The sequence below is a fragment of the Thamnophis sirtalis genome, unplaced genomic scaffold, assembly GCF_051295495.1.
Source record: "Thamnophis sirtalis isolate CommonGarterSnake01/CBP01778 unplaced genomic scaffold, rThaSir2_p1.2 scaffold_7, whole genome shotgun sequence".
Lineage (NCBI taxonomy): Eukaryota > Metazoa > Chordata > Lepidosauria > Squamata > Natricidae > Thamnophis > Thamnophis sirtalis.
In genome coordinates, this window is record NW_028261387.1 from 42,760,451 (window position 1) to 42,777,028 (window position 16,578).

General features: G+C 41.1%; 1 protein-coding gene across 5 annotated transcripts in view; it reads right to left on the minus strand.

Moving 5' to 3' along the window:
* The window catches only part of SZT2 (SZT2 subunit of KICSTOR complex), a 99,897-nt gene that overhangs the window by 56,178 nt on the left and 27,141 nt on the right, over positions 1-16,578 (minus strand). For 4 of the 5 annotated variants that reach the window (XM_087719829.1, XM_087719828.1, XM_087719826.1 and 1 more), the window contains 5 exons: positions 11,984-12,122; positions 5,415-5,543; positions 3,553-3,757; positions 3,121-3,233; positions 2,625-2,850 (listed from right to left, as the gene is read on the minus strand). In XM_087719829.1, the coding sequence (XP_087575955.1) occupies positions 2,625-2,850; positions 3,121-3,233; positions 3,553-3,757; positions 5,415-5,543; positions 11,984-12,122 (812 nt within the window). The remainder of the gene's footprint in view (positions 1-2,624; positions 2,851-3,120; positions 3,234-3,552; positions 3,758-5,414; positions 5,544-11,983; positions 12,123-16,578) is intronic. The other variant, XM_087719827.1, reaches the window with a different exon arrangement.

Sequence of the window (16,578 nt, forward strand, 5' to 3'; positions counted from 1 at the left end):
GAGCCAACTGCCTCTTTGAAGTCAGTAAAAGAACATTCCAGCCATAATATTGTGATATTGCTTCTAGCTCTATATTCCTTATACTGTATCTCAAATATAGTAGCAAATAAATTGTCATAAATAATAGATTGGGAATCCATAATTAGAAAAAAAATCTCTACTACAGTTGCATGTGATGCTCTATCAGCTATTAAGATTTAAAGATAGAAAAAGCACATGCTATGCTGACACAGCTATCTGTCAGTCAAACAAACACATGGTAAATTATTTGCTTACTTTAATACAAACCAAATTGAAATTCAGATCTTCTTAATCTTAATTTGGTTCTCTTAAGCCATAAACAAGCAGATCACATGAAAGCTTAGCACAAGACTTGAACCTTAGGCAGTCCATCCATGCAGGTGTTAATCAAATAAATCATAGGTATAAAATAATGAAACTAAAATTAATATATATATTCCCATGACCAAAGAGGTATTTCTAGAATCTTTCTAAAAGGCCTAGAAAGTTATCACTGGTAATGAAATTTAAATTTTAGAAGCTCAATTTATATGAAATCTATTTCTCTGTTTTGTTGATAAAAGGCATGACATCCAGAAATTTCTGATCAGAAATTATAAATGACAGAGGCACTTCCTTTTATTTCTCATAAAATAAAGTTTTGTCCCAGAAAGTTTGATTTATCCACAACATGTCACATCCATAATCTTCAATCATTTAAAAAACCCTCAAAGGTGCAGTTTAGGCATGAAAGCTGGATAGGAGACTTTGGGCCAGTCACTCTCTCACAGCCCACCCACCGCACAGGGTTGCTTTTGTAGGGAAAGTTGGAGGAGTAAGGAGTATTAAGTATATCCACCTCCTTGAGTTACCTATAAGGAATAAAGGTGGGATAAAAATCTAATAAATAAAACTTACTATATTTTTCTAAGATAATTTGAAACCATATTTGCATATAATGCTAAATCAAAACCTATTTTATGATGCCTAGAAACCAGTCTGTGCAAAAACTGGGCTCATGCATTTTCCATATTCCAGAATTCAGAGGAGGAATAATCAAACATTCAGTTTTGTTTGGTCAAACTCTAGCTTGTTAAATAAAACAGCATAACGGTGTTTATTTCTGGCTTGTTTATCAACATAGATTTACAGATCTGCTAAAGAGAAATTCACTTCTGGAATATTCTTCTTCTTGGCACCATAAAGAAGAGAAATGTGAAAAGTACATGGACTCTGCTCTGCACACTGTGCTAAACCATAATTAACAATGTAGCAATGAAACAATTTTTCCTAATAAAGAAAGATGAGGTTTCAATTAAAGAAATAATTATCTTCCACAAAGTTCTGAATAACTTTTACCCTTGGAAATTTGAAAATACAGACTTCCACATAAAAATGTCCAAATTATAAATTGATATCATTCAAATATTAGAGTAAAATCTATGCATAAATGTATTTTAATCATTGATGCTATTTCTGTAAGCAATATAGTGCTTTAAAATTCTGTCCTTTGCTAGTTTTTGTGTTAAGCCCCATATTTCCTCATGAGCTTAACCTGCCTTGTTAACTTTTTTAGCACACCAAATTTTCTATAGGCAAAAAATTACAAAATATGAAAGGGGGGAGCATAAGATAAAGTTGCTAAGAGGTTTGAGGGGGGGATACAAATCTACTGTTTGAACAAAGAAATTACAAAAATATATCAGATAAACAATCACTATGTTATTATAAGTGAAACAAAGAGCCTTCTGGGTCTTCAAGACAAACAAAAACATCACATTGCTTTCAAACCCTTTTCACTTATAAAAGCTTATGTGATAACATATGTGTCATATTACCCTTTACTGTCTCTGCCACAAAAGACTAAATCAACTAACCTTGAAAGCTAGCAAGTCAGCCAATGAATCATACCAACAATCTAATTTAACACTACAAAATGAAGTCAACAGTAATTCTTGAAATTGTTTTCCTGATTATTTCCAAGGTAAGGGCATTTTGGTGCTTTTAGATATTGGACTTTGTTACTAAGTCCAGATTATTTATATTTATCTCTGAGCTTCTACGTTTCATTTTTGGAACTATGATTTAACAACTGGATTACTTCCTCAACTTGCAAAAACTAATTCCATCTTCTACTTCTCACCTCTTTTCCCCCCCTATTTCTCTTACTTTCTTCTGACTTTGGGGTTGCCCAAAAGGAAACAGGAGATAAGACTGTTGATCATTTCAAAAACCCGAGAAGACAGTGGCAAAGCAATATTTAATTTAACAGGAAGTCCCTGTTTATCATGTACTACTGAAAGAGACATATTTATGTTTCTATCTGATTCTAAATTTTTTCCTTTTCCTTTAATTATTTTGTCATAAGTGATAAAATTCCAGTGAAAAGCCCCTCCAAACTTTTTTTAAAAAAAGATAATTTCATTATTATGTGAAGATTTGCAAATTTCTACTACATTTTCAGTATTGTTATTCTTATATATTTTTATACCTTCTTTTTCCTTATGTAAATCCTGAAAAGTCACAGAACCAACATGCTAAAAATAATTACCCTGGGTTATAAGTACAAGACTACAAGCAATTCCTTTTGGGTTTGTTTTCTTTATATCAAACATTAATTCTACCTGGAAACCGAAGTTAGTATACCACGTGGTTTGGATGCTTGATTTCTTTCTAGGCTGACAAACAGTTGCTGCTGGTGGCGCTCACAGAAGGAGCGCACATGATTACATAATGTCAGCAGGAAGCGAGTGATATCGATCTCCTGCAGAAGTTCCTCACAATAATCCATGGCTATTAGCAGATCAGGAGAGCTAATGTTGTGACCTTGCTGAAGACTCCGAAATAGTCCTGTCAAACGAGGAACATAAATATTAAATGTCCATGCAAATGTGCCTCTGATAGTTTTTCAACCAAGCAACAGGAAGGGCAAACATTAAAGAGAAGGCATCCCAGGGTTACTATCTGAGGCTTACTGGAGTATAGATTTGCTATATTAATATGGTACCCCAGGCACTAGGTTATGCCTAGGACTAACGTAAGGTGACTTTGTTACATAAAGTGCAACATCCCACTTTTTCCAACCTCATCACTCCCAAGAAGGGTAATTCTGTCCCTTACCTTTCACGTAGCACTGGTGAGAATGTTCCTGTAGCAAAGTGCAGTAACTCACCACTTCCTTGTGCTTGGAATCTAGCCAAGGAGCACTAGTGGGGCGCTCCACAGACTGGCTTCTGGAAAAAAAGGACCCAATAAGCCTAAGAAATTCATCATCTAAAGGAGGCCCCAAATGTTTACCGAGTGCTTGTGTTGCAGCTAGGACCATTAAAACATGAATACAACATCTGGAGTTAGATTGATCTCCAGATATTGTATTCATGTTTTAATGGTCCTGACTTCAACACAAACACTCAGTTAACTGTACATAGTTTTATACATGCTTTTCTGTCAACTGTTAGAATAGTGAGTCCCGATTACATCATTCTTTACCTCAGTCCAAGATCTACCTTCTACATATACAGATGTTACTGAATTTCTTGCATGTTTCCTCACCTGAAAAAGATATCCTGTATAGATTTCTCTGTCCTAGAATTTATCATCTGCTCCCGTAGCACCTCCAAGGAGCAACTGTAGACAAAGACAGGACAGCGAACTCGGCAGTTCTCACTCAGGTCAGGCTGAGATGCTTGGCGGCCGAAGGAGATGCGTCCTTCTTTTTTGCATCCAACATCTAGATCTCCTATAGTTTGGTCAGTTTCTGCAAATTAAACATATCTTGGGGATGAAACAATTAAAATACAAATGGTTTAAAAACCATTTTAGCAATGGTTTAAAATACAAATGAAAAGTGTTCTTGCTTTAATCTGGATACAACTCACATTGAACCTAAGGCATTCAGAGCAACATGGCACTCATGTATAGTTAATATTAAGGGGTGATGGTCACTTTCTAACTGTGATTAGATATGGCAGCCATGCAATCTCTTTATCCTGCCCAACATTCAACATCTGTTATCCACTGTAAAGCACCAGGAGTAGCAGAGCGTAGGCTTTCCAAGCATAAAGCCCAAGGTCAAACCTCGGACTATTCTATTCCAGAGAAGATCAAAGAAGTGATAGAGAAAACGTCTCCTATGACCAGAGAGAGCTACTTCTAGTCAACCAATAAAGACCTAAACTGACAAAACATTGGACTTGATATTAAGCAACTTATCTGCTCTTCATCATGTGAAGTGTCAAAGAGAAGGCTGAATCTTTAATTTATACTTGGTCTGATTGTCAACTAAGCATATGGATGAAAGAAGATGGAAAATGTGCCAAGCATGGTTTGGTCTCAGGCAGATTTCCTTTTATAAATTTATTGCTTAATTTATACTCATTAGCTAAATAGGTGCCCAAATGAGTACTAGCAGTGGTGGGATTCAAATAATTTAACAACTGGTTCTCTGCCAACAATTTCTTCCAACAACCAGTTCACCAAACTGCTCAGAAACTTAACAACCAGTTCTACCGAAGGGGTGCGAACTGGCTGAATCCCATCACTGAGTACTAGTATCTACAATTAAATTCACCCCCATAAGGTAACTATTGCTGGTGATTGCTGTATAGCGCTAGAAAAAAACTACCCCTTGTAGCAGGAAGCACTCTTCATATGCCATGCCTCTTGGGCAACAGTAGAGAATAGTATGCTAAACTACCACAAAGATTTATTCTGGCTTACTATGAAAAGGTGACAACAAAGGTCTTTGCTATTAAACCACATGAGATTATGTGAGTTAAATAGATAAAATCCATCATCATTCTTGGTCAGAAATATATCGTTTCTATGGCAAATGACCAAGAACTGTAGAGGACCATCAATTCTGCTTCCAGTTCCTCTGAGGAATGGAAGAAGGCTGATTTGTTGCTGCTTCTCCTACAGAAGGGAAGAAGAGAGAACTCTGAAGACTATTCCTCTTCCCTGAGCTGCTTATAAATGTATACATTCATGTATGGCTCATTATATAAGAGAAATAAATAACTGGTCATTTCAGATCAGTAACTGGAAGTTCATGCCTAAATTGACCTTAGACAAATAAGCCCAAGGCGTCAAAAGTATGATAGCCAGAGATGCTTAATTAAAGCATCTTTCCCTGCTTCAACATGATCTGGTCTAAGTTCAGCTTTCTCAAAATGGCACCATGCCCTTGCACTGTCTGATTTTTTTCTGCCTTTGATGGTCTACTATTGTTTGCCCCATGGCAGCTAGTGTCTGTATGACTAGATTCCAGGACATGAAGAGTGAGGCTCCAAGCTCATATAAATAGCTACACTAGGCTCTAGTATATAGTCATGAATGCTTATAATTTAATGTGCTTTCTCCACTCAACATTCCCAAACTACAGCACAGCCAAACAAGACAAAGAAGGTTGATACCATCAGCCGGTGTTATGCTGACAGCTGGAAGCAAGGCCATAGGCTTCAACTCTTGTGCTTCTTGGGCCAATGTAAGGCCTGTCTCCTTTGAGGTTTGGTCTGGCCCAGGAGCCATCAATCTCTGTACATCTGCAAAACAAAATAATTATTGTTTAGATAAGGTTTTATTTCTTTTAAAAAACACAAATATTTCATCATTCGTCAATCATTAAAACATTGAAGTACAATTTTTTTTGTATGCCCCTCCCTCCCTCCCCCCCAACCCCCCTCCTCCTCCCCCCCCCCGACTTCCCAGAACCCGTACACGGTATGGATTTTTAACAAACACAGTCTAAAATCTATTGAGAAAAAAGAAATAAAGAAATTAATGACATTCTACATTGACCTTAGCTTCTTCTTACTGAACTAACTTTTAACAGTTTAAATCATTTCTGATCTTAAGCATAGGCTAACTGGAATTTCTTGGTCCCGTATTTATTTTGTATATAGTCAATCCATTTTTTCCAGTCTCGTTTATATCTCTCATTTGAGTGATCTTTAAGATATGCCGATATTTTAGCCATCTCGGCTAAGTTTGTGACTTTCAATGTCCATTCTTGGATTGTAGGCAAGTCTTCCTTCTTCCAGTATTGCGCCACCAACAGCCTTGCTGCAGTTATTAGGTGCAAAATCAAGTTAGTCTCTACCACTGTAAAGTCAGTACATATACCTAGTAAAAATAACTGAGGAATAAACTTTATCCTTCTTTTAAAAATATTTTGCATAACCCACCATATTTTTATCCAGAATGCCTTAACCTTTTGGCAGGTCCACCATATATGATAATATGTAGCATCGAGAGAACCACACCTCCAACATTTAGGCTGTACATTCGGATACATAGAAGCCAACTTTTTAGGATCTAAATGCCATCTATAGAACATCTTGTAAAAATTTTCTCTCAGATTTTGAGCTTGTGTAAATTTCACATTTCTTACCCAGATTCTTTCCCATGTATCCAACATTATTGGTTCTTCAATATTTTGAGCCCATTTTATCATACAATCTTTAACTAATTCTGTTTCCGAATCCATCTGTATTAATACATTATATATCCTCTTTATATGCATTAAGCTTTGATCTCTTATTTGTTTAAACAAGTTATCCTCAACTTGGATAAAACCAATTTTTTGATCTATTTTCCACCTGGCCTGTAATTGCCCATACTGGAACCATGTTTGAACTACCTTCTCCTCTTTTAATACCTCTAAAGATTTTAATTGTAATACCCCCCTTTCCGAGGTAAGAAGCTGTCTGTAAATAATTCTGTCCTGTTTTTGTGCCATATTCATATTTTCAATTGCGTGTCTAGGAATTGCCCACATGGGTATCTTGTCATTTAATTTATATTGGTATTTCTTCCAAACCCGCAGTAAAGCATTTCTTAAAATATGACTTTTAAAATTCTTATCCAATTTTTTGTTGAATAACAGGTAAGCATGCCAGCCAAATACCAGATCGTGTCCCTCAATGTTCAATATTCTATCATTGGTTAAATGAGTCCAATCACTAATTACAGATAATGCCACTGCATCATAATATAGTTTTAAATTAGGTAGTTTCAATCCTCCTCTCTCACGTACATCTTGCATTATTTTCGGCTTCTTTCTGCCCATACAAATTTGTTGATACCCTTCTGCCATTCTAAAAGGTTCGCATCTTTTTTAAGTATAGGTAACATTTGGAAAAGAAATAAAAATTTTGGTAAAATGTTCATTTTCACTGCCGCTATCCTACCCAGCAAAGATAAGTGCAATTTCTCCCATTTTTCATCTCCGTCTGTATACTATGCCAAAGTGGTTCATAATTATGCTTATATAATTTCCCATTTGAAGTTAAAATGTTAACTCCAAGATATTTGACTTTTTTAACTACCTCACATCCTAGCATCACTCCTAATTCTTCCTTTTGTTTAATATTCATATTTATAGCTAATATTTTCGTTTTTCCTAAATTTATTTTAAAGCCAGACACTTGACCATATTTATTAATCGTATTCATTAAAACCATACTGGATTCCTGCGGTTGTTCCAATATTATGACCAAATCATCCGCAAAAGCGCGGACTCTATATTCTTGCTGCCTAATCTTGATCCCTTTTAAACCATCCAAGCCTCGTATTTTATTCAACAATACTTCCAAAGTTATAATAAACAATAATGGGGACAAAGGACAGCCCTGTCTTGTACCTTTTCCAATTTGAAAAGAGTCTGTTAAACTTCCATTGACTATGATTTGTGCTGTTTGCTGTTGGTATATTGCTTTAATTGACTGTAAAAAATTATCTCCTATCTGCATTTTTTGCAATATCTTCAGCAGAAATTGCCAGTTAACTCGATCAAAGGCCTTCTCAGCATCCAAAAATATAAACGCAGCAGGGATCTGGTTGTTCTTTCCCAAATATTCTAATGCATTAATAATTAATCTGACATTACTTTTCATCTGTCTCCCCTGTATAAAACCGTTTGGTCCGTGTGTATCAATTGTTGAATAACCAACATTAACCTATTTGCTAATATTTTAGTAAAAATTTTATAATCTACATTCAGTAATGAAATAGGTCTATAATTTTTGGGTTGAGTAGTATCTTGATCTTCTTTGGGTATCAAAGATATAAACAGTGTCTTCCAAAATGGAGGCACTTTACCTTCCATTTGAATCATATTAAATAATTCTCTAAGAGGTTCTACCATTTCTAACTGTAAGTTTTTATAGTAAACCGCTGTCAAGCCATCTGTACCTGGTGCTTTCCCTGACTTTAATTGCTTAATTACCTGCAAGATTTCCCCCGAGGTTATTGGTTGATTCAATTTTTGCCTGTGCTCTTCTCTAACTGAAGGTATTTTCTCTTTGTCTAAATATTTATCTATGTCTAAACCATTAATTTTATCCCCTTTATACAGTTCTGTAAAAAATTCCCGAAAAGCCTTTTGAATCTCTTCCTGTTGAAACACCTCCTTCCCTCTGTAAATCAGTTTAGATATATTTCGAGTTTTCCTTTTTTTCCTAATCTGATAAGCTAACCATCTGCCAGGTTTGTTTGCATTACAAAAAGTATTGTGTTTTGCATATAATAAATTCGTGGCTACCTGGTCAGAGATCAACATGTCAAATTGAGATTTTAATATGTTAATAGCTTCCTTAACCTTTGTATCGTCTGGGTTCATTGTTAACTCCAGCTCTTTTCTCTTAATTTCCTCTTCCAGTTCTGTTCGTTTTAACCCTTGTTTATTTCTATGTGTTTTATTTATATTCATCAGGACTCCTCTCATATACGCTTTGCTTGCATCCCATACAAATTCCATAGATGTACCCTTATTCATATTCAAAACAAAATATTCAGATAGTAATTTTTTACAATCATTAATATACTTTTCATATCTAAATAAGTTTTCATTCAATCTCCAAGACCTTCTTGCCTGCACTACCCTTCCCAACTCCATCCAAACTGGGTTATGGTCCGAAAGGACCCTAGCCGCAATCTTTGTTTTCTTGACCCTAGAAAGCAAATCATTAGTGGTTAAAATAAAATCAATCCTTGAAAGGGATTGATGCCTGTCCGAGAAGAAAGTGAAGTCATATTCCTCTGCATTTCTTTCTCGCCAAATATCTCTCGATTCAAAGTCATCCATAATGTCAAAGAAAGGTTTGGGTAACTTTGCTCGCATCTTAGTATTTAGGCGGGAAATCTTCTTATCTCTCTTAGTGTCTATCACTCCATTCCAGTCACCCAATAGTATACAGGAACTATAGTCCCACTGTACTAATTTAGCATGAAGATTTCTATAGAATCTATCTTGCTGTTGATTGGGAGCATAAATTCCCAAAAGTAATGTCTTTTTCCCTTCTAGGATTAAGTGTAAAGCAATATATCTTCCGAAGGGATCTGCTTCTATTAATTCAGCTTTCATATCTTTTCTTAAGTATACAACTATACCATTCTTCTTTTCCATAGCGGAAGCTGCAAAATGTTGACCAAGTTTTGAGTTGATCAAATATTTTTGATCAGTTGACTTAATATGAGTTTCTTGCAAACAAATTACATCATTCTTAAACTGTTTGAGATAATGAAATATTTTCTTTCTCTTCTGTGGAGAATTCAGTCCGTTGACATTCCATGTTAAAATCTTAGTTGTCATCTTTGGTTGGCTGAAGCATTTTTAGAGCTTCCTGCATGGCCTGTTTAACCTTAGGTCTAGCTCCTCCCACTGCTTCCAGATTTGTTATTGTAGTTCCTTGATCGATGGCCGGTGATTGTTGATGCTGTTGCTTTTTAGCTTGTTTCTCCATTCGTCTAGTAGTCGTGCGGTTAGGTCTTTGTTCCATAACACCTTGCACTTCTAGAAAAGAGAAATGCTCCATCTTGTCTGGTGGTTGTGTAGTTTGCTGTCTATCCTGTCCTTCTTGTGGTCTTTCTCTAGGTCCAGATGGTGCAGGGTATCCGGCCTTCAATATATTATAATAAAAATCTCGGGCTTTCCATACAGAGTTGAGGCGATACCTTTGCTTATCAAATGTAAATATAATGCCAAATGGTGCATTCCATCTATACTGTATTTGACGATTTCTGAGTTCTTCGACCAAAAAAGCGTAGTCTCTCCTGGCTCTTAACATTTGAGGTGGTATCTCTTTCAAAACAGTCAGGTCTTGACCGCCAATTTGAAGCTAAGTGTTATAAGACGCTTGCAATACCATATTTCTACGCTCTCTTTTGTAAAATATATAACGATGTCTCGAGGAAGCTGCTTCTGCTTTGCCAGCCAGGAGTTAACGCGGTAAGCTTTGTCAATTTGCCAGTCAAGGTTGGTCCCTGGTCTTCCCATCAGGCGGTCAAAAGCTTCCGATAGGATCTGTTTCAGGTTCTCCTGTTTCTCCTCACGCAGCCCCCTTACTCTTAATGCGAACTCCATTTGTCGGTACTGTATCATAATAATTTCTTTTTCAGCATTTTCCACTTTTTGTTCCACCACCACCTGTTTTCAATGTCAAGTTAGTATTGGCATCATTAAGAACCTCTAGAGTATCTTCCATTCCAGAGGTATGTTCTGTTAATAGAGTTACAAGTCTCAGCATTTCGTCTCTAATTTTACCAACCTTAGCGTCGATTTTCTCATACAGCTCCTGTTTAAGTCCTTTTATTTCACTTTTGATTTCTTCTTTCATTTCTTTTATTTCCTCTTTTCTCTCCTGCTTTACCACCTCTCTATTATCTCTAAACTTATCTTCCATTTTAATTGTCAGTGCATTAAGAGCCTCGCTTAGATTGCTCAGGAAAAATTCTTTCGTTAACACATCCCCAGCAGGGGGCGTAGGAAGCGGAGGCTGCAGCTTTGTGCCAGGCACTGAGGATGTGCTCCTGGAAGTAGAGGGTGACGACTTCAAGTTAATATTTAGTTTTGAAGCCATTTCAAAATTTATCTGCCTGCAATTAATAAAACTCTATTGCCTGAATATGCAGCTTTAAGTAAAGAAGCTGAGTTCCCCTTTTACTTTGAAGTTTAAGGCTTGTTTAAAGTTTAAAACAAAATAATTATTAAGGATTGCAATACCAAAATACATCCATGAGATATACCGGTAACTGATGATTTGTCTTTGCCACCAGAAATGGATGAAATGAACGTCATTCTTAGGCAGCTAGGAAATGTTAGCCATAAGAAAGTCCTTTTCCCCCCATAGGGCTATCAGTGGGAAAGGAGTAACTCTGATACTTTTCTGGGGAGGCTTTTAATTGGCATATTATTTAAACTTATAATTGTTTGGCAATTGGTATATACATACATACATACATACATACATACATACATACACACACACACACACACACACACACACATACATATGCTTTTCACATATTATTACTCATTTGTTAGGCAGCATAATGGATTCAGTTTATATTGTAACTTATATTGCAAGATATCATATATAAACACTTTCTGAGGGTAAATCAAATTGGCAAGCCACTGAACTCATCTTTAAAAAACATGAACATTCCACTAAGAAAAGGGAATGTTTGAAACACAAAGTAAATTCAGCAACACAGGTTGCATTATTTGTACGAATGCAGGATTAGCTTTGATTAACATACCCTTTTTTTAATAGAGACTATATAGCACAGCAGGACAGCAAATGTATAGCACACATGCACTTACATATGTGTAATCTGAATTAACCCAAAAAAAAATTACATGCCCTCCCCTTTATTTAATTTCTGCTATCAAACCTAACTCCATTGCTGAAATGAAGTGAAAAGATAAGGAATGAACTGTTATTGCTGAGCTCTATGAACCAAATTTATTTAAAAATAAAGTTATCTAGCCCCAATTTTTTTTTAATAAAAAGAACATCCTTTGTACCTGAAACATTTTAGGTTTATAATTAAAAAGCAAAGTAGATCTTGCAAGCTTAAATTCTATTCACATCATTCGCTACAATATACAGGCAAAATACCTGTCTCATTTCTTTACAACTGAAGAACCAACGCCAAACTTCTCTTGCATTCCCTAGATAGCTTTAAAAGCAGAATCCTTTACCTGAGAACATAGCTGGCAAGAAGGTAAGGAAAAGATGCTGTGGATTTACCAGCTTGGCATAACATCTCCATTGGGGAAAGAGTGCAACAGATGTTGGTGAGATATCATTTTTTGACTCCTTTATATTGGAGTCTGGGGTCTGAAAGAGGAAACATAATTGGATTATGGCATAGTTTTCTTTCTCCATCCTAGTAAGGAAGCAAAATGTAGGGTTATTTTTTGGTACCAGAAGTTAATAGCTCCCATCATTTAGTCATTTAGACCTTAACGCCCATGAGTGAGAAACTTGTGGCTCTCCAGATGCTGAATTAAACATTTAAATGTGTCTCATAATTACCGTGTTTTTTGGAGTATAACACGTGCCGGAGTTTAAGACGCACCAAGGTTTTGAAGGGGCAAATTAAACAAAAAAGTAGGTAGGTAGATAGAGGGGGAGAGAGAGAAATACAGTAGGTAGGTAGGGAGAGAGAGAGAGAGAGAGTAGGTAGGTAAGGAGGTAGATAAAGGGAGAAGGAGAGAGAGAGAGAGAGAGAGAGAGAGAGAGAGAGAAGGTAGGTAAGGAGGTAGATAAAGGGAGAAGGAGAGAGAGAGAGAGAGAGAGAGAGAGAGAGAGAGAGAGAGAGAGAGAGAGAGAGAGAGAGAGAGACAGTAGGTAGGTAGGGAGAGAGAGTAGGTAGGGAGAGAGAGGGAGAGGGAAAAAGAGAATGGCAGTTGGACTTACCTGAACTGCATGTTTAGAAGAAAGGTGTGGGAGGAGTAACCAATGGGTATTAACCCAGCCCTCTTGCCTAGGGGACTGAGGTAATCTTTTGAGGCCACACCTACAGTCCTCCTCTGACCTCCCGAGATTAACCGATGGATCGTAGCAGAGCACCTGAAAGGAAGGACAGACAAGAACAGCACAACACACATCCTTCCTATCTGCTATGGCTTGACCCTGGAACTCACTCAGGCCCCCTAGGCGCTGGGCACTCTACATCGGGGGGGGGGGGAATGACTCCTCCCACACCTTTCTTCTAAACATGCAGTTCAGGTAAGTCCAACTGCCAGTTTCCGAAGTGAAGGTGTGGGAGGAGTAACCAATGGGACATACCAAAGCTAGATGTCCTGGGAGGGATTAGATGGGCCTGAGCCTCCTGGAGAGTCCAGGACTCCCTGCAATACCCTCCTGCCGAAGGCAGCCTCCGTCTAGCCGGTAATGCCTAATGAAAGGCGAGGGAGAAGACCAGGTGGCAGCCTGGCAGATCTCCTCTATGGGTGCTTGGGTGGACCAGGCTGCTGAGGTGGCCGCACTTCTGGTGGAGTGCGCTGTGCTGCCCTCTGGGACCTGGAGTCCCCGTACTCCGTAGGCCTGAGAAATGGCCGCTCTAATCCACCTGCTGATGGTAACCGGAGAGACCTTGGCCCCCCGTGTGGATGCCTGGTAGGACACGAAGAGGGCCTCCGAACGCTTAAAGGAAGCCGTGCGCTTCAGGTATATGCGCAAGGCTCTTCTGACGTCCAATTTGTGCCAGGATCTCTCCCTCTCCCTGGAGAGTTGGGGACAGAAATCCGGCAGAACTATCTCTAGGGCCCTGTGAAACGGGGAGTTGACCTTGGGCATGAATGCGGGGTCCAGTCTGAGAATGACCCAGTTCTCTAGAAAGGTGCAGAGATCCGCCCTGCTGGAGAGAGCGTTGATCTCGGACACTCTCCTGGATGAGGTGATGGCAACCAGGAAAACGACCTTAAGGGTCAGAAACTGAAGGGAAACCTCCTTCAATGGTTCAAACGGTGCCTCCGTCAAGACTAGAGGACCGTGGGTAGGTCCCAGGTGGGGAATCGATGGACCACTGAGGGTTTCAGATTTGCCGCCCCCTTGAGGAAACGCCTTAGTACCGGATGTTGGGACAAGGGGGGAGTGTTCACCCCCCCCAAACCATAGAGTGGGCAGAGACCTGTCTTCTAAGGGTGCTGGTGGCCAGACCCTTCTCGTGTCCCTCCTGGAGGAAATCCAGAACCTGTGGGACAGAGGCCGAAGCTGGGCAGAGACCTTTAGCTCGGCACCAGTCCGCAAAGGCCACCCAGGAGGCGTTGTAGATGCGAGTGGTGGACTGTCTCCTGGACGCCTCCACTGTCCTGATGACGCTCTCGGAAAAATGGGTGTCCCTCAGTTGTTCCCGCTCAATCGCCAGACGGTCAGATGAAGCCACTCCGGATCCGGATGCTCCAGGGACCCCTCCCCCGCTGGGATCCTCCAGTGAGGAGCTGCGGACAGATCCACTAGGTCTGCCAGCCAGGGGCGGCGAGGCCAGAAGGGAGCCACCAGGATCACCTCCGCTCCCTCTGCCACCACCCTCCTCAGGACCCTGGGGATGAGGGGAAGGGGAGGAAAGGCGTAGAGAAGACCTGGTGGCCATCTGCATCGAAGGGCATCCGTGTCCATGGCTCCCTTGGTTGGGAACCTCGATATGAATTCCGGCAGCTGTGGGATTGCGAAGAGGTCCACCGTCGGATGTCCAAACCTCTCGCAGATCTGTCGGAAGATTGAGGGATGGAGCTGCCACTCCCCGTTGTCAATTGTCTCCCTGCTGAGCCAATCTGCCTGTTGGTTTTCTGTTCCGGAGATGTGCTCTGCTCTGATGGATTGCAGGTGTCTCTCTGCCCACGAAGGGCCTTGGAATGGGTGCCGTCCTGTCTGTTCACATGGGCCTTGGCTGCCACGTTGTCTGTCAGGACTAGGACGTGATGCCCGGTCATCGTGTTCCTGAAGTGACGAAGGACCAGGTGGATGGCCCTGAGCTCCAAACAGTTGATGTTGCGCAGGTCTGTTGGAGTCCAGCGGCCCTGGGCAATCTGGTTCTCCAGGCGGGCCCCCCAGCCAAAGAGACTTGTGTCTGTGGTGGGGATCCTTCTTGCCGGTACCCTGAAGAGGCATCCCCTGCTCAAGGCTGGGGATAGCCACCAACGAAACGATAGCAGCACCTGGGGTGACACCCGAATCTTGAAGCTGGCGTCGTTTGTCCCAGCTCTCTGGTGAGGGAGTAGGAACCACTGGAGTTCCCTGGTGTGTAGTTGAGCCCACGGCACGATCCCTATGCACGAGATGAATTTCCCCAGGAGCCTGGAAAGAAGAACTACAGGGACAGAGCGTAGCTTGCGAACTTCATGGACCATTTTAACAATGCTGTCCTTTCGATCTTGGGACAGGAAGACCTCCCCAGCCACTGAATCTATAATGGAACCTAGGTGCTGGAGCCTGGTGGATGGGACCAGGTGGCTCTTCTCCAGATTAATGGAGAATCCCAGGGCCCTGAGGGTGTCAATGGTGGTTCCCAAGTCCTGTTTGGCAGACTTGGAGACCTAGCTAGGACGAGGATGTCGTCTAAATAACAGAACAAACGGACTGGGAGAGAGCGCAGGTGGCCTGCAGCTGCAGCTAGCACCTTGGTGAATGTCCTGGGGGCTAAGGCCAGCCCAAAGGGGAGAGCCCTGTATTGAAAGTGGTTGCCCTCGTGGGAAAATCTAAGGAATTTGCGGTGTTCCGGGGCGATTCTGATGTGCAGGTATGCCTCTGTGAGATCAATAGAGGCTAGGAAATCGCCCGGACGGATGCCCTCCAAGATGGACTTTAAGGAGGCCATTTTAAACTTGTGGTAGACCACCCTGGAATTGAGGAGTTTAAGATCCAGGATGGCTCTCCACCCCCCTGAACTCTTGGGGACTAGGAAGAGGTTTGAGTAGAAGCCGGAGCCCTTCTCCCCCTCTGGGACCCTTTGTCTAGCAGATGGTCCTGATGTCTAGCAGATACTTGATGGCCTTGGCCTTAAGGGCCCGTTTGGTCGGGTCTGTGGAGGAGGCAAAGGTGCGGAACCTACTAGGGGGGAGAGAGCGGAACTCCAGCTGCAGCCCAAGCCTTACAGTCTGGAGGACCCACTCATCTGAGGTGACACGTTCCCAAGCATCTGCGAAAAGGGAGAGGCGACTGCCAATAGGATGATCCGGTGATCTGGGGGCGGATCACTTGAACCTGCGGAAGGGGTGACCGCCTCCTCCTCGAAAGGGCCACTTGCCCTGCTGCTGGCCTCTGAACCTGTCTCTATGGAATTGCCTATCCCCCTGCCTGTGGAACCTGGGGTTCTGGTACCTCTGGTTCTGGTTCTCCACATCAGGTGGCCTGTACGAGGTTCTCCTGGGATATGGCGCATGTCGGAAGTCTGAGCGTCTGGTGGTCGTTGGAAAGACATTCCGCTTGTTCTTATCCTCCACCAGGATAGGATCCAGCGCAGTTCCAAACAGCTTCTCACCGGTGTAGTCTGCTCCCGTTAGGTGCCACTTCATCCGGGACTCTGCCTGCCAGTGGCGTAACCACAGCAGGCGCCTGGACGCCACTGAGGATGACATTGCCCAGGATGCATACTTAACTGCGTCCAGAGTGGCGTCCGCCGAGAACTGCGTGACAGCCAGGATCTTGGAGTTGTCCTGCATCAAACGAACCTCTGAGGCCGGAGTCCTGTCCCTCAGCTGCTCCAACCACAGCACCGTGGACCTGTTGAAAAAAGAAGCCGGAGCAGCCGCCCTAATGGCCCAAGTTATAGCCTGGAACATCTTGTGCA